The 20,655-nt window shown below is 44.7% G+C and overlaps 1 protein-coding gene across 4 annotated transcripts in view; it reads left to right on the top strand.

Annotated features, from left to right (window-relative positions):
* Positions 1 to 20,655, top strand: part of arfgef1 (ADP-ribosylation factor guanine nucleotide-exchange factor 1 (brefeldin A-inhibited)) — a 45,957-nt gene that overhangs the window by 19,475 nt on the left and 5,827 nt on the right. For 2 of the 4 annotated variants that reach the window (XM_079181273.1, XM_079181272.1), the window contains exons 5-32: positions 547 to 726; positions 1,232 to 1,285; positions 3,420 to 3,816; positions 4,480 to 4,605; positions 5,612 to 5,868; positions 6,026 to 6,159; positions 8,159 to 8,393; positions 9,425 to 9,524; positions 9,907 to 10,046; positions 10,162 to 10,270; positions 12,333 to 12,534; positions 12,626 to 12,737; positions 13,830 to 14,035; positions 14,168 to 14,252; positions 14,394 to 14,559; positions 14,913 to 15,064; positions 15,177 to 15,305; positions 15,394 to 15,552; positions 16,051 to 16,195; positions 16,343 to 16,433; positions 16,578 to 16,618; positions 16,767 to 16,936; positions 17,484 to 17,635; positions 18,629 to 18,801; positions 18,935 to 19,095; positions 19,516 to 19,646; positions 19,910 to 20,039; positions 20,167 to 20,302. In XM_079181273.1, coding sequence (XP_079037399.1) covers positions 547 to 726; positions 1,232 to 1,285; positions 3,420 to 3,816; positions 4,480 to 4,605; positions 5,612 to 5,868; positions 6,026 to 6,159; positions 8,159 to 8,393; positions 9,425 to 9,524; positions 9,907 to 10,046; positions 10,162 to 10,270; positions 12,333 to 12,534; positions 12,626 to 12,737; positions 13,830 to 14,035; positions 14,168 to 14,252; positions 14,394 to 14,559; positions 14,913 to 15,064; positions 15,177 to 15,305; positions 15,394 to 15,552; positions 16,051 to 16,195; positions 16,343 to 16,433; positions 16,578 to 16,618; positions 16,767 to 16,936; positions 17,484 to 17,635; positions 18,629 to 18,801; positions 18,935 to 19,095; positions 19,516 to 19,646; positions 19,910 to 20,039; positions 20,167 to 20,302 — 4,273 coding nt within the window. The remainder of the gene's footprint in view (positions 1 to 546; positions 727 to 1,231; positions 1,286 to 3,419; positions 3,817 to 4,479; positions 4,606 to 5,611; positions 5,869 to 6,025; positions 6,160 to 8,158; positions 8,394 to 9,424; positions 9,525 to 9,906; positions 10,047 to 10,161; positions 10,271 to 12,332; positions 12,535 to 12,625; positions 12,738 to 13,829; positions 14,036 to 14,167; positions 14,253 to 14,393; positions 14,560 to 14,912; positions 15,065 to 15,176; positions 15,306 to 15,393; positions 15,553 to 16,050; positions 16,196 to 16,342; positions 16,434 to 16,577; positions 16,619 to 16,766; positions 16,937 to 17,483; positions 17,636 to 18,628; positions 18,802 to 18,934; positions 19,096 to 19,515; positions 19,647 to 19,909; positions 20,040 to 20,166; positions 20,303 to 20,655) is intronic. The other 2 variants (XM_079181275.1, XM_079181274.1) reach the window with 1 other exon arrangement.

The following is a 20,655-nucleotide window of genomic DNA, read 5'->3' as shown; positions in this document are numbered from 1 at the left end:
TGTGAAGTGGAGAATGCGGTACTTTGAAGACACTGTACCCATTCTCCACACCAAGACTATTTGCAGTATTTTTACACACACATATACATATATATATATATATATATATATATATATAAACTTCCCTCGTATGCATGCATGTATGCTCTATCTGTTCGTGATTCACACTTGCGGTGTCATGGAAGTGTTAACCAGGTCCTGAGCAGGTGAACTCTGAGCCGGACCTGGCAAAGGATTCAGGGCTGCTTTTTGAACATGACGCTGACGTGTAACATTTCCAGAGCTTTTATGGAGTGAAGCACTCGTGTGAAAAAGGCCTTCGAGACATAGTTTTACAAATGATGAGATCACATGTTAAAACGTTCCCAAGGCCCATCAGAAAAACCTGAAAAACACGTATGTAAAGTAACAGAATATCAGTTAGAAATGATGTATTCAAATATATTCTACAGGCCTCTCTGCGCGGACCTATTATCAAACGTAGTAATTCCTTGTACAATGTACTTTTTTTTTCCATCTCAACCCGTCTTCCCTTCTGTCCTCCAGGCGCTGCTGACAGCGGTGACTTCCCAGCACATAGAAATCCACGAGGGCACGGTGCTGCAGGCCGTCCGCACCTGTTACAACATCTACCTGGCCAGCAAGAACCTCATCAACCAGACCACGGCCAAGGCCACGCTCACACAGATGCTCAACGTCATCTTCGCGCGCATGGAGAATCAAGCAGTATGTCCAACCCCTGTGGAAAGATTCACTCATAGCACATACACCTGTTTGTGTAGAAAGACACACAAGTGAGAGAGAGAGGGCAACTCCTCCCTTGAGCCGTTGTCTGGTGATGTTTGACTAACAACAGCCAAAATGTGTTTATTGGATAAAACACATTTTTCCATTAAAAAAAATAAATAATCTAAATGCAGTTTAAAGATGCTGCAACCAATTAAAAGTATGTAAAACCGGCATGGGGTCATTTCGGATTAATGATAATATGGTATCGGATAATATAATGAAAGACATTATATTGTGTGGGAAAGCTTTCTGCTTGATGGTTTACTCAAACCACCTAATCCTGATTTCATTAAAGTCTACTGTTTGCTTTGTGTCCAGAGGGACGATTTTAGGTGTTGCCTTTTAAAAAAAAAAGAAGCTTGCTCTAATGTCATCTTTTTCTTTTTGAATGACACTTTTCCCCCTCCTCACCTGCCTCCCACCCTTCCTTTTGGACACATAGCTTACAAATCACAAGCTATCTTGGTCTCTGGCCTCCAGAAAGCGTGACCGCCAGGTAAAGCGTGCAGGACTGCCGTGACTTGCCTGATCAGAACTCTCAAACTCTTCTCTGTGTGTCTGTGTTTGCGCTTCCCCCTCCCTCCCCCCCCATCATCCGTTCATGCACTCATTCGTTCTCTTCCTTTTTTGCTCCGACACTGCACAGGAGCAGGTATGCTGTGTACTTCTTCCACCATTATGCTTGTGCTGTGGCTTTTTTTTTTTTTGTGGACTTGCCTACAAATCATCCCGCTTTTTCCCCCGCACCAACTTACATTTTAGCTCGCACTCCAACACCTGAGCCAAAAACCTTTACGCCTGTCTCGTTCCTGACAGCTTTTTTGGTTTTGTTTTGTTTTGTTTTCTCTTCTCCCAAGCTTAATACGGTTCTTTTAGAACAATGAGCGACCGGTGTTGAGTCAGACGCAGACGGAGAAATATAAAGAAGCAGTCAGGGGGTAGAGATGGAGAGACAAGGCAGACTCTGAGGCAAAGAGGCCTGTTATTGTGTTGTCACCGCCTGTGCAGTGTTGTGCTGCTGCACAGGGAGATCCGCTCTCTGTGTTTGTGTGTAGATGTATCCTCCTGACTTGCAGCTCAGCATGGTATGATCACACACACACACACAGCGTTTGTCTGGCTCACTCTCGCACAGACTCAGCCTTCACTATCCGACTGAGGTGGCATTTAAATAATGAGCTTAGTTTGTTTGCGCTGCCTCGCCTGTCCCCTCCAGCTCAGGTGCGTCGTCTGGCCTCGTTACCATTTCTCATTTTCGATACTAATTGTTTCACTCGGAATGTGCGTCATTGAATTGAGTTGCTTACGTTTAAAATGTGACAATAGCAGCGATCTCCATTTAATGAGCGTTGAACAGCTTCCGGAAGTGTATTTTTTTGAAAACGATAAAAAGGGAGTTTGTGTACAAAGTAGTTGTGAAATGCAGTTGGTTTTTTTTGGTATGCCTTGTTTGAGAAACAAAACTTTCTGTATAAAGCAGATTGTATAATTGTGACTTGTGGCTAGAAAAGGGTGATGAGACAGAATACTGACACCCCCAGTGTCCCTGCGCTTGGCAGATTTATACTGCTAATTACAGTTATTAATTAAAAAGCTAGTCAAATAGAAGGATCGCCATCCAACACCCCTGTTTCGTAATTGTGTCGCACTGTTTATACTTCCATCTGTAACCCATACATCTCTTAAGTCACTGTGCTTTTCCCTCTTCAAGTCCCTCTATGTTTTGTATTTTTTTTTTACATTTATGCCCAGCAATTCTACAAAAGCACTTGGATTGAACATGCACCATGGGCTGTTTTTGATTTAGCTTGGCTGAGAGAACGTCCACTGCTTGTAATTGTTTGCTCTCTTTTCTTTGGCACTTGTATCGGTGTTGAACTGTGCACATAAGTACTCCCCCCCCCCCCCCCCCCCCCCCTCCCTCTGAGATCGGCAGTAGAGATACCAAACTTTACCTCTGCCTTGATGCAATCTATTATCTCAAACAACACACTCGCGTCACATATTCTTGCCACGACCGTGTGCAAAATGTCTTGTGACCCACTTTTGGCTCATGACCTACCCAGCTAAAGCATGGCAACACTTTCCAGCACTCCGTATCAGAAGCAGTGATACATGTCAGGCATGACGCATCAGCCAGGACATGGCTGTATGAGCCATTTTCCATCCGAAAACACCTTTTGCCACCAGCCGACTGAAATAGCCCCAGTTCACACCAGCCAGCATGAATCGATTCCACAAAGTTTGTCTCATCGCTGTTTTAGTAGCATGTCCTACTTCTTCTCAGTGAGTGCGTTTTCATATACATTTCCAAGAACACGCATCTAATGTATGCTTACACACACTGTAGATGTTAGAAAAGAATATAAGAAGTGTTGTCTTGGCTCTCTGCTTTGACACCTGGAAGTGTTGTGGCTTTGGGTTCAGTGAGCCCTCAGGGAATCTAAACTTGTAACTGCTGTTATGAGTTTGTTTACATAATCTTAACCTGTCTTTTTCTGTGTGTGTGTTTGTGTCTGTGTGTGTGTGTGTGTGTGTGTGTGTGTGTTGCATGTGCCTATTCTATGAATGCTGCTGTTGTTCTGTGTGTGTATCGTGTGTGTGTGTGTGTGTCCGTCCGCCCCTCACAGCTACAGGAAGCAAAGCAGCAGGAGAGAGAGCGGCACCGGCAGCACTCCCCGGTTACCCAGCACACCGAGCCAGACTCCCCCCAGCTCCAGGCTCACATCCACCCGCCGGCCAAGGGTCTGTCCCAGGAGGCCGACGGGGCCGTCACCCCTCCAACCCCCGGCGTCACCATCCCATCCATCCCGTCCACCCCGTCCACCCCCTCGACACCCGCCCCGGAGGGCAGCAGCAGCAGCAGCAGGTCTGTGTCTGGGGAGCAGGAGGAGCCGAGGGAGCAGCAGGAGGAGCAGGAGGAGCAGGGGTCCACCTACGAGAGCCCAGATCCAGAAAATGGTTCCGATTTCTGCGTGGCTGAAAATGAACAGACTGAGGCAGATCAAGCCACAGCAGCAGCACAGAGTAAGACTGCACGCAGGGAATTGTTTTATTGTCCTATATTCTTAGAAACTGTATCATGATTTTCCTTTATTTTTCTCCTTTTATCTAACATAAAAGACAAAAGTACTATGATAACAATTGACCCTCCACATGTTACACTATGTTCTTCCCCAATATCAGGTTTTAACAAGTACAAAAATGGAAGACACAAGACAAATTTCTATTTACTTTAAACTTGATAAACAGCCAGAGAAATGTTTCAGATCCCAAGTATTAAACATTTCATATTTCTTGAGCTTTATCTACATTCTGGGCTGGTTGTGTTTGGTGATTTAAAAACATCTTGTGAATATGCTCGACGAAAGCCTTCACTGTTGACATTCAGTGCAATTTCATGAACAGAAGAGAAAGCCTCCAGAACCAGTGTTTACTTTTTGCCAACATTTGATACCACATCCAGAGCTACAATGGCTCATTCATTCACTGAGAGAGCCGGTGTCGAATAAATATGAAGAGCAAGCATTAAAAATAGTCTGTCACTGACATTGTAGCTTTATGGATGCTGGCCCAGAATGCACTATGCTTATAGCTGAACGGATGAGTTGATCGCCCTCTGTGCCTTTTAGTCAACAAAGAGCATGTTTTTATTGTGTGTGTGTGTGTGTGTGTGTGTGTGCTGTTCAGATGCAGTCGCCCAGCAGAATCCAGAGGCAGGTGAGGAGGAGGAAGAGGAGACGCCAAACTACGAAGAAAAAGCCCAGGAAATCGTGAAGAGTGTTTTGCAGGAGGTGGTCAATACTGTTGCAGGAGGTGAGATGCAGTAAAAACTATATATGAAATATAAAAATTAAACTTATTATTCTCTGAGAGTGTCCGAAACTCTTTTTATTCATGAGCACATTGGGGTTACTAATGGTGTAGAGGCCACACAGACAAAAGAAGGGGATTACAACCCACCGTAGTGTATCTGTCAAGTGGGTGTGTTTGTCATGGTGCATTATAGCAGCGGCGCCTATGAGCCGTTTTCAGTTTGCTCACCCTTTGTTTGCTATAGAATACAGGTTATGTGGCTTTGCTCTCCCTCACTAAATACCTGTGCAAATTTGCACAGGTATTTAGTGAGTTGGAGTTTTTTTTTTTTTTATTACAAAACTGACCCTTGCAAATTGAACCAGCTGAATGCTCCGTGGAATCGGCGAATGGATTAGTCAAGGTGACACCTCAGGTGACAGGCGGACTGTGCTTCCAGGCCGGTGTCCCTATTTGATAGATAACAAGCACCTCTGTGGGTACAAAATGTGTCTGAAGTCAAAAGTCTCTTAACCCGGCCTTCTGCTGAGAAATGAGTTACTGGGAAGCTACACTATCATTTCTTTTTTGGTAATGTCAAGCTCCCTGAAGTTCCCATAGATGATGACAAAAAGAAGGCAAAGCACTCTGTCTTTGTGTGCAAAAGTTAAAAGAATACACACAAAAGAATAGTGCTTTGGCTTCCTTTTTACAAATACACTTTTACCCTTGAGCTGCAATTTTACAAACAAGCTTTAATGGTCGGGGCGAGCAGAAATGCACTCTAGTATCCTGAAAGTTCTCTTAGATGCTGTTCAACATGCTGTTCACCAATGTGCTGTTGCCATTTTCTCTCCTTGTACTTGACCGGAACATCATGACTAACCCCAGATTTAGGTCTGAGAGTTTAATGCTGCCGCGTCGGTTATGAAACGCGTAGTCCTGATTCCCGGTGGAGGATGTTTCGAGGTATCGAGAATAGAGATCCAGGTGTTTACCCCTGTCCCATGTCCTCCCCGCTCTATAGTCACCACAGGACACTGCTTGGACCCCACGAACCTCTGCTCTGACACGAAGGAGTCCGGTGGCGAGAGCGAGCCGGCGGAGTCGGACCCGGCTGAAGCGGTGATAGAGGGCACCCAGAGCTCCCTGGAGGACGAGGGCACCCTGGGTAGCGACAGCGAGCACGTCCACGCCAACGGCATCCCCGGCACGCCTATTTCTGCCAGCTTCACCCCCTCGCTGCCTGATGACAGACTGTCTCTCTCGTCCAATGACACGCAGGTTAAGGACGGACCACAGTTACTACATTTTTATTATAAGTTCAAGTGTAAAATCTACTGGTTAAAGTTAAAAGTACGCTTCTTACGTTCAGTTGGGATTCAGTGAAAGAAGATGTCGCTAACTGCACACTGAGTTTACTGTTTTTGTTCCTCTGTAGGAGTCGGGAGCAGCGCCGGGACAGCCGCCAGGTGCAAAATTCTCCCACATCCTCCAGAAAGATGCCTTTCTTGTCTTCCGCTCGCTCTGCAAGCTGTCAATGAAACCGCTGTCAGATGGACCACCCGATCCCAAGTACGAATTCATTACATGGAGTGTGCAGCAATGGGATTACAGTATTATTTGCTCTCTTTTTTTTTTTTATTTCAGCCAAATGAAAAAAATCATTGTGTACAAAAAGTGAGAGATGGAATAATTCTAATAAGAGGGTGTAGAAGCAGGCGGTAGTCTGACTTAGAATTAACCTCAGTCACGGATATTTTCAAGCTTTTGCTCCTAAATAAATAGTTGACGGTCATGTTTGTAAATGGACGATGAATTTTGAGATTAGTATTATGTTCGACCGTTAGTGGAGCCCCTGTGAAACGCACCTTGTATTCCCTTGGTTATTATTCAGTGTTGGGTATAAGAAAAGCCGTGAGTCATGGTTTAAGACGAGCATCGCTCCAGTAATAACTAGTGTTTTGATAAATGGCGACGAAGGAGACAATGAGGCATCGCTCCGATTTTTCTGAATCACTTCCTGGTTTCATGAATCCCCTCTTGAACTGTTTCCCTTTTTCAAAGCACCAGAAAGGAGGAAAATAATCTGCCATCGCTCAATATTACTTCTGACCCTGCTCTGCTTTGCCAAAATAGAGGCATCCGATTGGCTCGTCCTGATAGCAGGAGCTTTTGTGCATCTGGTTTCTGTGTATAACTCGATTCACCGTGTCTGTGGGGCGAATTTTATATTTGTTTACTTTTTATTTATCTAATCTTTTCAAATCTTCAATAGCGTTGGAAAATGAATGCAAGAGAGCAGTGTGTGTGTGTGTGTTTGTTTGTGTGTCTGATGAAGGCCACGTCAATTTCCTCAGCACTGATGCGTCACGTCACTGCCAGACAGAAACCTTTTACTCGTCTAACAAGGCTGCACAGCCTGATGTTTCACTCCTCTTGTCTCACACGGAACACACACGTACGCACACACCTACACTACAACACACAGGCAAAAAGGCTTGTTTTTATAATTACCTTAGCCATCAGAAGGTACTTTGTATCTTCACGGTGGATCAGAGGGCACACATCTGGTCTCTTAAGTGGATTATCATGTGCCTGTGGTGATTTATAGGACAAAGCAACTCTCCTCTGTTGTCAAATGGATTTTTATATTCGTTCAGGTGCTCAATAGTGTAGACGGTACATATGTATTGAATATGGATACGTCCTCTTAAAAAGGGGTCACATTAAACTTTTGTCAAATATGAGAAAATGATCTCTGTGTAGTCCTTACATTCATTTTATAAATGGTATGAAATACTTAAATAATTGTCTGCCTCTATAATGCCCCACAAGTAGCTAGTTTGATTGACCTTGCACAAGTAACAACAAACTCGAACCTCCTGTTCTGTTGAATTATGGGTAATGTAGTCCTTTGTACAACACCTTGGATTTAGATGTATCTGTGCATCCTATTACCGTTACTTCATTAATAAATGTAAATTTCATACATATGGTGTTTCACTTTTAACAGTATCTCCTAAAATCAGGACATATTGCTGCTAACATTTTTCTTTCTTTTAATTTACCACTAGTATGCAAAAGTCCATATTTGTGGGCACTTGCAGAAGCGATAGAGACACATTTTTGTTGTGCCACATAAATCCTACTTTGTCTGCTTGCCAGAGATGGAAGACATTGCAGAGGCAGCCAATCTCGGCATATAAAGTAGCTGGAAGTATGTTTTTTTTTTTAGCTCCAGTTTTTCTGTCCTGCTGCTGCTGCAGAGAAGCAGTTCAGACAAGCTGCGGCTCTACACGGCGAGCAGCTTTGATTTATTTGCCCTTGCATTTCTTTGATGGCTGTTGAAGATTTTTAACTCTCAGATAGAGAAATAAAGGACGATGTGGTCTCAGTGTGCATTACGCTGCTGTTTCTTTGAGGTGTAACTTTTCTTGAAGGACAGATAATTTGCCTGCAAGTACTTAGTTTTAGTGAGACGACCTTTTTTTTTCTTCCTGCTGAATGTATTCCATGTCTGAAAAGTTTATGCTCATCGGATTGGACATTGTCTCCTCGCATCTCGCCTCAGGTCCCATGAGCTGCGATCGAAGGTCTTGTCCCTCCAGCTGCTCCTGTCCATCCTGCAGAACGCCGGGCCCATCTTCAAGACGAACGAGATGTTCATCAACGCCATCAAGCAGTACCTGTGCGTGGCCCTGTCCAAGAACGGCGTCTCCTCCGTGCCCGAGGTCTTTGAACTCTCACTCTCCATTTTCCTCACTCTGCTCTCCCACTTCAAGACGCACCTCAAGATGCAAATCGAGGTAACGTACTCGCAAACGTGTTTTGTGTTCATTGAGGAAAAATCCAGGTTTTGTTGACCGTTTCTTAGACTGAAAGTTGAAAGGTATTGACAGCGATATGAGCTGCAATGTCTCTGCTGACAGCCTGAATAGACCTTAATGCGATGACAATAAGACGCTACTTATTTCAGGCTTAACACCTAAGCTTTTTTTTTGTACTTCCATCCTACTACAGACTATAACTCTGCACTGTCTGCAGCTGCTTCACCGTAATCAGATATCATCAACTGAAAAGCTTTTAACGTGATGCAACAAAGGCCGTCCACGCTACCAAAGCGGCACACTGGCTCACTGACAGCTGGTACCTGCTGCTGTCGCTCTTCAGCAGTGTGCTCTCCGTGTGTCCAGTTTCTTACTTTCAGTTTTTCCCCCCAGCTGTATTTTCATTCACACATGCAGAGGAAAAACCTGAGGACCCAGTTGGCTTATTACAGTAGCTGTATTTATACATCCACCCACCTCTTCTTGATGGGTTGCAAACGTTTCACACCTTCTCTGGCAGCTGACAGTCCTTCTGGGAAACGAATGACTTAAGTGGAAAGCTTGCGAACATATTCAACGCGGCAGCACAACAGTTCCAAAAGCAGCACTGTGAAACTTAATTTGAATCAGTTTTTTTGACCTTTTGTGCACTGGTTTTCTTCTTTTCTGAATCTTTCTCTGTTTAAGAACACCACATTATGATACTGACAGTCTTGACTCCGTTTGTCAATGCAGCAGGCAGCTGTCACCAATGATGGGATATGTGGTTTCTCACAGGCTACTGTAACATTCTTGCACCTCAGTGCAATCGAGAGTTGCACTATGACGCCCTTTCTGCTGCCCGCTTTATGGTTGTCTTTGAGTCGGCTCAACGTTTCTAAGGCATGACCACCTGCTATATTTGCTTTGTCTACTGAAGTGGGTCGTGTGGGCTCTCACAGAATATTGTGTTATCTGGGCCGTGCAGGCAATTGATGGTGTTTTTGCCTCCCCCCCGACTCTGTCCTTAGGTGTTCTTCAAGGAGATTTTCCTGTACATTCTGGAGACGTCCACAAGCTCCTACGACCACAAGTGGATGGTTATACAAACCCTCACAAGAATATGTGCAGGTTTGTGTCTCTGTTTTCATTTTATTCTGTTTTAACATCGATTGTTTTCTGTCATTTTTTTAATGAGGTAATAAAGGAGGCTTCGGACAGAAGCTTCTCGTAAACCTGATTAGTGTTAGACCGTATGAGAAAAATAATGTGTTTTTTTTCAACATTAAAGCATGTAGACATGTTCTAGTAGAAACTCCAAATTACAAGTATGAACCTGAAAGTGAGCACGATATGTCCCCTTTAATTTAATGATGATAACCTATAATTATTAACCTGTAATTATTTGTGCTTACTTGACTCCAGACTCCATAAAAGCTGTGCACACAGTCTATATTTGTTTCATAGATTCTCACTGATGAACTCCATCTCTCTCTCTCTCTCTCTCTCTCAGATGCCCAGAGTGTGGTGGACATCTACGTGAACTATGATTGTGACTTGAATGCTGCTAACATATTCGAGCGGTTGGTCAACGACCTCTCAAAAATTGCGCAGGGTCGCGGAGGCCACGAGCTTGGCACAACTACCCTACAGGTGCTATTTTTTTTTTTTTTTTCTCGCCTTCTTTCAAATTGTTTTGCTTCATTTATTATGTTTTTACAGTTATTTATAATACTGTCATTTATTTTTTTTTGTTTCCCTTTTCTAGGAGCTGACCCTGAGAAAGAAAGGCCTTGAATGTCTCGTGTCCATCCTGAAATGTATGGTAGAATGGAGTAAAGACCAATACGTCAACCCCAACTCCCAGACCAGCCTTGGTAAGAAATGCTGAACATGAGTCTAATTTATCAAGGCAGCTGTCAAACCCAATTCTGTTCATTCTGAGTCTACACACAGATTACTATTTAGTCTTCAGACTCATAAGTGTTTGTATTTTAGTCTAGGTCAATATAAGAGAATTAAACAAACATAGGTATTATTACTGCTGAACTACCAATCCCATCACTATTATTGAATGATGAATTAAAGCATTTAGAGCGTTTAGTAATTCTTGAAGAGGGTTCATATCGCTGTGCCCCATATTAATATATCAAGACGTGACCAGAAGTGGTTTGAATTTACGTCCCCGGCTTAAACACAGATGGTACATGCTGGAATTGTTTGTGTGCCTGCAATATTACGCTATGGGCTTTGCCCATAAAAAAACCCAGACGGTTGTTATTCCTCGATAGCCTGTGGAGAATTGAACTTGTGTTGTGGAAAGTGTGTGTCTGAGACTGCCGAGGTTATATAGCTGAAAACTTCCCCTGATCAACCCCGTTCTTTTGGCAGCAGTTTATCATTGAGGTTAACTGGGGTTAGCGATAAAGCTCGCATCCGTCAGCTCGGCTGCAATCAGTTGTAGGATTGACAGTTGGCATTCATCGGGGGAAGCTATCGCTCTGAGGAGGAAAGCGAGCATTCGTCAGCTCGGGCTTCAGCCGGAGGAGGCCGTGAGATAATGCCCTTAGGCCCTCGCAGACGGGCTAATCCAGAAGGTTTAGTGGAGAACAGCCAACATACAGTCCGAGTATATCCTGCGTGTGAGACCGGCCTCTGGGTCTTCTGCACACCGGAGGGTTTTCTCAAGTAGGAGCTCAAACCGACCTATCCACAGGCTAGCGATGGGCTAAGCTGTCATGGCTAACCGGCAGATTTGTGTTCACTCGCAGGGACGTTCTTGCCAAAACCTTTGTCATTAGTAATGTATTGTAGCAGGAGCTCATGGGTTGAATTTTTACTGTTTAACTGCATATTTGTGATTACAATACATTGAATTGTGTGACGCATTCCAGCACAATGTATGACTCTTTCAATCGTCCCTTGTCGTGTCATTTTCTCCCTCCTTTTGTATGTCTTCAAAGCAAGAGCAGGTAATGGCAGAAGAGTACAGAGTTTTTGCTCGAACGTGTTGCTGTGATAGGAATCGTTTGAAGCCTGTTGTGTCCGTAGCTTGAGATGATTTTGTACTAGCCTCCCCTTCTATAACCTGTGTCGTTTTGTTGGGTTTCCCGTTACCCACTTACACCAAATAGATTGTAACCAGAACCGTGTACGTATTCATTCAATGGATGGTAGAGATCCTTGTTCTGAACTTGGATGGGTACAAATGCTGCTTGTTAATCTGAGGAATATGTTGTAAAGTCTTTCCTCAGTTAATTTGCCCCCTCCTCTGCTGTAGTCCTCCACCGTTTTCTCTCTACGCTGTAAGCCTAAGAATGGGGAGCACACTTTGAGCTCACGTTACCGTGACACTGTGAATGTTTTAAAGAGTTTCCGATGGGTAATCGGATACCTGGCCCTGGACCCGCTCCTGCAGCAGCAGCAGCAGATATAATTTCTGGCTGGCTTAAAAAAACACAATAAAAACACCTCTCTTGGCTTTTAAACTGTGGCTGCTTCCTCATTGACTCTCTGGAGCTTTTAAGATAACCTACCTTTTATAATATCTACCCTGCCTTGCCCTTGCTCTGTGTGAATAAGTGTGTTTTCCAGAGTTCGTTAGGCTGTGTCCTTGTGTGCATGTGAGTAACACCAGTGATGCATACCCTCCCTGCCAACAACAATCACCTAGAAGGCCTCCGGGTCATTTTGTTCTCTGTGTTGCAGTTTTCCCTTTCAATGACTGAAGTCTCTCCCACAGTACGAGCATTAAGTTAGCTCATCTTTTAAGCCTCCAGGCTGGGTTTGTGCCAGCGTCAGACTTTCAATTAAAAACTCACACCTTAGTGATGGTTCCAGGGGGTTTGCCTCTTACAGTAACAATAGAAGTGCTCGGTTTATTTCCACTCGTCTAGCATCCCTTCTGGGTTATCTTATCTTGTGTCGTTTGCGCTTCAGGTCAAGAGAAACCATCGGAACAGGAGAGCACAGAGACCAAGGCCCCGGAGACCATAAATCGCTACGGGAGCATTAACTCTCTGGACTCCACGGCCTCGTCTGGCATCGGCAGCTACAGCACCCAGATGTCCGGTACCGACAACCCCGAGCAGTTTGAGGTCCTCAAACAGCAGAAGGAGATCATCGAGCAAGGCATCGACCTGTAAGTTCAACTCGATTTTTGCATTTGATCCTGTTGTTTCTGTGATACTGCGTTGGCTAAAGTACACTGTTTGTCTTTGGATTCTACACAGGTTCAACAAGAAACCAAAGAGAGGAATCCAGTACCTTCAAGAGCAAGGCATGCTGGGTACAACCCCAGAGGATCTTGCTCAGTTCTTGCACCAGGAAGAGAGGCTTGATTCGGTAAAGAGCGCAGACCACAATACCTGCAAAATCATAGACAGAAGCATGCATGAGCAACACCGCTTGGTGTACTTATGATCAAATTATTCTATATTCTTGGAGAAATCCAAGATTGGATCAAATGATCACGATACTCAACAAATAGAAAGTCACCATGCAGATGTTTGAGGTGCAGATGTGTCTTTCTACCCGCAAAAGCATGTGTTGTATGTATCAAAGAGAAGACTGATGTGAAACAGATGGTTCTTTTGGTGTCATTTTGAAAATGACATTCCACCTTTTGTGCCGATTTGAGGACGTTTGTCTTGGATCCAAGGAATCTGTCTGGGACGGGCAAACTGTGGCCAAAGTCTTGAAGCCTGTACACGACCCTAATTCACAACAGACAGCTGATTTAACACCAGCGTCTTTGTTGGGTTTGTTTTGGGGGAGGCTTCTTCAAGAAAACAAGCGTCCGATAGCTGAAGTGGCAGCAGAATGCTTGGCAAATATACAAACGGCCAGTCGAGCTTAACAAACTCTGCGCTCTCTTCCTTGTGCGTCAGCCAGCCAAACCACACAGAAGCCGAGCAATAATCTAAAGCCTGTCGACCAGCAGCGCAAATGTTAACTCTAATGAGGAGCACGCTCGCTTTGATTGGACCGCCTCGAGGGTGTCAGTGTGCAGCGGTAATCAGCATTAAAGAGCGTTTATAACATCTGGTCAGAAACAAGGGCCCTTAGATGCAGTGGTACCCGCACTAGTGGCAAACAGAGTGGATAACCATGAATACTAACAAGTATTCATCTAATCCACACTGACTGGATCGTCCTGCTGTGAGAGCAGGGCTTCTTAAAAGTAGAAAGTGAAAAGGCAGACTAATGGGTTTCTCTTTTACAGCAGTGAAATCTATTTTCTTTGTCTGCTTTTCCCTTTTATGATGAGAGAAATGTTAGTTGAAGAGCAAATTATTGCAATTCTTGTCAGTGTCCAGCTCACAGGCGGTTCAAACAGCACAGGCTCTTTTCGTTCTCATGACAGGATTTTCTGTCTTGTTCTGATTTGTGTGTTAAAATAAGACTGACCTCCTTAACTTTTTTTTGCTCTCCTAGACTCAAGTGGGTGAATTCCTTGGAGATAATGATCGTTTCAATAAAGAGGTGATGTACGCCTACGTGGATCAAATGGACTTCCAAGGCAAAGACTTTGTTTCCGCACTAAGGACGTTCCTGGAGGGCTTTCGGCTCCCCGGAGAGGCCCAGAAGATCGACCGGCTCATGGAGAAATTTGCTGCAAGATACCTTGAATGCAATCAGGGGTGGGTTTACATCTCCGGCTGGAAAACCCCTGCTATGGGAATAGCTGAATTTGATTTAAACATTCCCCCATACAAGATGCTGCTATTAATATGCATTGTGTCCGTTCCCTACCCTCCTCTTCAATTTTCCAGACAAACCCTCTTTGCCAGTGCTGATACGGCATACGTCCTTGCCTACTCGATCATTATGTTGACAACAGACCTTCACAGTCCACAGGTAAGCGCTCCACGTCAGTGAGGTTGGCAGCCTTTGGGAATGTCTCTTGACAGCAGTCATTCCCTCGGTTATCAGTGCACCATAAATCACCAGGATTGCATGAGCAGCTCTTGAACCGTATCCTTGTTCTCGTCGACAAAGGTGAAGAATAAAATGACAAAAGAGCAATACATCAAGATGAACCGCGGCATCAACGACAGCAAAGATCTACCCGAGGAGTACCTCTCGGCCATCTACGACGAGATTGCCGGAAAAAAGATTGCCATGAAGGAGACTAAAGAGCTCACCATGAAATCCAACAAGCAGAGTGAGTCTCGCCGCTTTGGGGTGTCTCAAAGATGTAATAAATTATCCATTTATTATCCTTTGTTGCCGTTATGGTTTTAAATGAGCAAAGAAATCACAAAAACCCATTCGATGGAAGAGCTATATGCAATGCTGGAACAATTTTATAGACTTTTGCAGCTTCAAATTATAATCGGCATAAAAAGGCCCATTGTCGCCTTTTGTCTTTGGATAGTTCAGCCTCCCTAGCCTGTTAAATGGAAAGCTGCAGTGTTTGCCGAGCTGAATATGTTTGTTTGGTTACTGTGGAAACCTGTCTGTCTGTGTGTGTGTGTGTGTGTGTGTGACGGTGTGTATTTGTGTGTTCTTGCTCAGGTGTGGCCAGCGAGAAGCAGAGGCGTCTGCTGTACAACGTGGAGATGGAGCAAATGGCCAAGACGGCCAAGGCTCTGATGGAGGCCGTCAGCCACGTCCAAGCACCCTTCACCAGCGCCACACATCTGGAGCACGTCAGGCCCATGTTCAAGGTAGCAGACATAAACACACACACACACACACACACACACACACGCACGTCTATGAGGCTAACGCGCAGTTTCACACACGCATTGTAAACCTCATGCCTCTGTCGTTCCTCAGCTGGCATGGACTCCCTTCCTGGCAGCCTTCAGCGTGGGTCTTCAGGACTGCGATGACACTGAGGTGGCCTCCCTGTGTCTGGAGGGCATCCGCTGTGCCATCAGGATAGCGTGCATCTTCTGCATACAGGTACTGCAGTCTTAACTGAAGGGATCGCCCGACTGTATCTCGTACCTTAAGGCGCATTCTGACACACTGCCGTCTCACTTTGTCTCAGTTGGAGAGGGATGCGTATGTGCAGGCCTTGGCGAGGTTCACCCTGCTGACGGCCAGCTCTGGCATCTCAGAAATGAAGCAGAAGAACATTGACACCATCAAGACCCTCATCACTGTGGCCCACACCGATGGCAACTACCTGGGCAACTCTTGGCACGAGGTTTGCTCCTCTTGTCTCACTTTCACTCGCTTTATTTCCTCGTCAAATTCTTAAAACTATCTCACCTCGCCATCTTTTTTTCCTCGTATCTACCTTTCGTAGTTCAAGCAGTAAGCTATAATAGGCCTTAATCTCAATGGGATACATTGCCTATGTGTATATATATATATATATATATTTTTTTTTTATAACAGCTTAGGCATAACATGAATAAACTAACATGGCCTAAACCTTGTATTGAAAACTAAATGAAGTAAAATGTAAGGAAATCTATTTTATTCTATTTAACAGTTGTTGCTCAAGCACGACAGGTTTTTCAATTACAGCGATGTAAAAGATTCTAATGTATCTATATAATAGATGCTGATCCTACCAAAATTACTGATTTGAATTTGAATGATAATGGTGCATTGATTTTTGTTTGTTGGGTTTTTTGGGTATTTTACAGCAACCAGTTTGAGTTTGATCTTTCCTGACGTCTCAATTTTCCCTTTTCAGATCATGAAGTGCATCAGTCAGCTGGAGCTGGCTCAGCTGATCGGTACAGGAGTGAAGGCACGCTACATCTCAGGGACGGTGCGGAGCAAAGAGGGCTTCATTACAAGTACGAAGGAGCAGAGCAACGACGAGTACCTGGGTCTAGGTCAGCACCAACTCGTACATACATATTGTAGTGTCAAAGCCTTGACCTGTTTGGTTTTTTTTTTCAGTGGAGCTGAAGTTTTAGTAAATCGGTGAAAACTACACCCAATTGTTGACTGTAAAACCAGCTTTGTGCTTTGCTCTGTAGTTGGAGGGACAGTGGACCGTAAGCAGATCGCCAGCATTCAGGAGTCCATCGGAGAGACCAGCTCTCAGAGTGTGGTGGTGGCTGTGGACAGGTACTGTGGTCACTGAAAAACTCTTTTTCATACAAAACACCGTATCTTTTTCAGACATAGTTCTCATCCCTTTATGCTTTTTGGCATAATCTTGCCACGCAATGCGTTTGTAAATAATAATTGTCACATATTTCTCTGCTTTAGGATATTCACCGGTTCTACCAGACTGGATGGTAACGCCATAGGTGAGTCGAGCTGATCTAGCTACATACTGTTATTCTTATTGCTCCAAGGACGGGTGCATTCTATCTATTTTTGATGGTCGTGCATCACTTTTCCTGTACAAAGCACCCTCTCCTTGCTCATCGCCAACATCTTCTCTCTATTCGTCAGTTGATTTTGTGCGCTGGCTGTGTGCCGTGTCCATGGATGAGCTGGCCTCGCCCACACACCCACGTATGTTCAGCCTGCAAAAGATAGTGGAGATCTCCTACTACAACATGGGCCGCATCAGGCTGCAGTGGTCCAGGATCTGGGAGGTTATTGGAGACCACTTCAACAAGGTGGGTGAGGATCGGTTGATGCGGGGATAGAAACCGTGAAAAAGATGCGCGATTTGTCAGAGATGGATACAGTATAGTTCTGTTGTGTGGAAAGAAACTAAAAATAGTGTCAATGATCATCGACATTGCCCAAAACCATGAGGATAAACTTCCCCAGTTGGGAAGTAAGCTGCAAAGGACTGTTTACTTTCTCTTCCTCCTTCTGCTTTACAAAAAGGCTGATTTCAGTCGCTGATGAACACAGGTTGTTGCGTGAAAAGCTTTCTGCTAGTTTGTTATTCAAGGACACATTTCTCATTAAGGAACTGCTTTTCACTGAGTAGCTGCAAAATTGGGTTTAGAGTGTGTAAAATCGAACACTCAACATGGCCATTCATCATGTTGGAAAGTGGATTTTAAGAAAAAAAACAATTTCCCGCAGGAGGGTGAACCGTTTCTTCTGTGTAACTACATGCGTAGTGTTTAGTTGCAAGTCTTGACGGAAAAACATTCAATTTAAGAAATGAACAGGGCGATCTCGCTGACGTGTGTTTTCATCTCTGTGCAGGTTGGCTGTAATTCCAATGAAGATGTGGCGATTTTCGCGGTGGACTCTCTCAGGCAACTGTCCATGAAATTTCTGGAGAAGGGGGAGCTGGCTAACTTCCGATTCCAGAAAGACTTTCTGAGGCCTTTTGAGCACATCATGAAAAAGAACAGGTATAGTGGTGCTACTTGTCTGGGACGGAGTACTGATGTTGCTGCTTCCATGTAAATCTGTAGTGCCGGGCGGTGCCAACGTGCGAGGCCTGTGCCGTGGCTTTTAATTTGTTACCGTTTCTGGGCTGTTTCTCACATGGCTGCAGACTCGCACTCCTCCCCTCGACCTCTGTGGCAGCTCTCTGCCTCGTCTGCTGTTCATTCTCTTCCTCTCGGTGTCTTTCTTCCTCTGTCTCTGTTCACATACAGCGTACTGTTCGCTCAGAGACAAGTGAATGACCCATTTCAGTCTCTTTGCATGAACCTTTCATTGAATTCATGTAAAAAGCCTCCCTTTGCCCCCCCTTTGCTTGGTCTAATTCAGTCTTGAATGGATTTTTGAATAGCTATCAGTTATAAATGAGTTAGATTCTGCCGTCGTAATTGTCTGCGTGCGGCGCGTCAAAAGGCAAGCTGTTTTACTGCAGCGCATTTTTCATTCATGTGAAAGAGGAGTAGCGGTGTAAATATAAATCCTTCCACAGATTGAACAGGCTGAGAGCTTCGACAGAGATGAGATGGCAGGCAGCCATGCAAACCCTGCAGCGCAGTGTGTCCATTAGACTCACTCAAGCTGTGTGTGTGTGTGTGTGTGTGTGTGTGTGTTTGTGTGTGTGTGGTAATGGTAAACAGAGGCAGAGCTCTTCTCTCATTCATAACTACTGAACAGTTAGGAATGCTCTTCACTATGGCAACAGGTGCTGTAAAAACCTGTCGGGCTAAGACTAGCCAGTGCAGGATTAATGTTGATGTCAAGAGCTTTTAAACATAATTGACATCAATAAATGAAATAAATTTCCTCCTTTCTATTTGATTGACTCTTGTGCTTCCTACTTTCTTGCTTCCCCGTCTATTTACTCCTCTTCCTCAATCTTTTCTGTTCCCTCTTTCATCCCTGGCCTTTTTTTTTTTTTTTTACGATCCGCTCCTATTGCCTCCGTCTTTCCTGTCCAGGTCTCCCACCATCCGAGACATGGTGGTGCGCTGTATAGCCCAGATGGTGAACTCCCAGGCAGCGAACATCCGCTCAGGCTGGAAGAACATCTTCTCTGTCTTCCACCTGGCTGCTTCTGACCAGGACGAGAGCATCGTGGAGCTGGCCTTCCAGACCACCGGCCATATCGTCAGTAAGTCCAGCACACACACACACACTCACACACAGACGCCTAAGGAGGACGCAATAACCTTTAACTTGTTTTGTTACATTCGTCTTGCGCTCGACTTGATATCTCTTCTCTTCTCCCTCTATCCGTCTCCCAGCGAATGTATTTGAAAAACACTTTGCGGCCACAATCGACTCCTTCCAGGACGCCGTTAAGTGTCTGTCAGAGTTCGCCTGTAATGCCTCCTTCCCGGACACCAGCATGGAAGCCATCCGCCTCATCCGACACTGCGCCAAATACGTCTCAGAGAGGCCACAGGTCAATGTCAGGCCCTGCTTTATACTGAACGGTTTATTCTGCACCGTAAAGGCCCCACGTGCAGAGATGAATGTACCTTACTAACATCGAAAGATTGACAGAATATAAGCATGTTAGCAGGATGAATGAATGTGCAGGAGTACATCTAGCCCACATCTATGGACGTCACCCAGTGTGATGACATCAAAATGCTCCATGTGCAAATGTTTACCGGTACAGCTTTTGCATACTGCTATATTAATTTCCTCACCTTTAACATCCCAAAGAGGGAGAATGTGTGCATCAGGAAAGCATGAAAGAGAGTGATGGTTCAGATCAGGGGCACGAACAGTATGTATGGAAATGTGTATTTGTTTAAGAGGTTTAATTGTCTCCCCGGAGGACAAAAAACGGTGAACGCGGCTCGTCCTTCTCTTTCAGGCCTTCAAAGACTACACCAGCGATGACATGAATGTAGTGCCTGAGGACCGCGTGTGGGTGCGGGGGTGGTTCCCCATCCTCTTTGAGCTCTCCTGCATCATCAACAGGTGTAAGCTGGATGTCAGGACCAGGTAGGCGGGTTCACCTTTAGCCTGTTATTTCAGATGGTGGTGGGCGCCATTTAAAGGCATGAAGGCTGTATATTTAAAAAACGATTACTTTAGATTTTCAAGTGAGACGGCAATAAAAACATGCTGCCGCACATCCGATGTTTGCTAGAAAAAGACTGTACGGCATGTTGTAAAAACTAAAAAGCAAATATCAGCTGTCGCATCAAGGAAAAGGACAAATGTGTGTGTGTGTGTGTGTGTGTGTGTGTGTGTGCATTTCCCAGAGGGCTGACCGTGATGTTTGAAGTGATGAAGACCTACGGGCACACCTTTGAGAAACACTGGTGGCAAGACCTTTTCAGAATTGTCTTCAGGATCTTTGACAACATGAAGCTGCCAGAGCAACAGACGGAGGTGCATGACGAGTCTTTCATCCTCAATAGCTGTTTTTAAAATTGCTGCGCTTTACAGCCGAATGTCTCAAATATTCAAATCTCTAATCTCCCAAAGAGTTCTCACTGAGGTTGTGTTGCACCCTCAGAAAGCGGAGTGGATGACCACCACCTGCAATCATGCACTTTATGCCATCTGCGATGTCTTCACCCAATACTTTGAGTCCCTCAGTGACGTCCTGCTGGATGATATTCTGGCTCAGCTCTACTGGTGTGTGCAGCAAGGTGAGCACGCGGCAACTCCCTTTTGTCTTTCCTGCTCTATTTATCTTTGAGTGGACAGCGTCGGGGTCAAGATCGTCTTAAAGCTTTCACAGTTTACGGAGGTCAAAAATATTGAGAGGCGCTAGGGCGGTTACCGGCATTAGCCACGGCCTGAGCTCGGCTGCAGTGACAGAACTTGCTTCTGAACTTTTAAGTCCTGCGTCAATACCGGTCCACCGCTTTATAAAAAGACAAAGGTGAAGTAAAAAGTCAATAAACGTTTTTAGTATTTTGGGGTTGTTTGTTGGAAATCTCTGTCGACTTTGTACATCAATACATCTTACATTATTCACTCTTTTTCTTTTTCTTTTTTT

The sequence above is a fragment of the Pholis gunnellus genome (genome assembly GCF_910591455.1).
Source record: "Pholis gunnellus genome assembly, chromosome: 20".
In the NCBI taxonomy this organism is placed as follows: Eukaryota; Metazoa; Chordata; class Actinopteri; order Perciformes; family Pholidae; genus Pholis; species Pholis gunnellus.
This window is presented reverse-complemented; position numbering and strand designations above follow the sequence as displayed.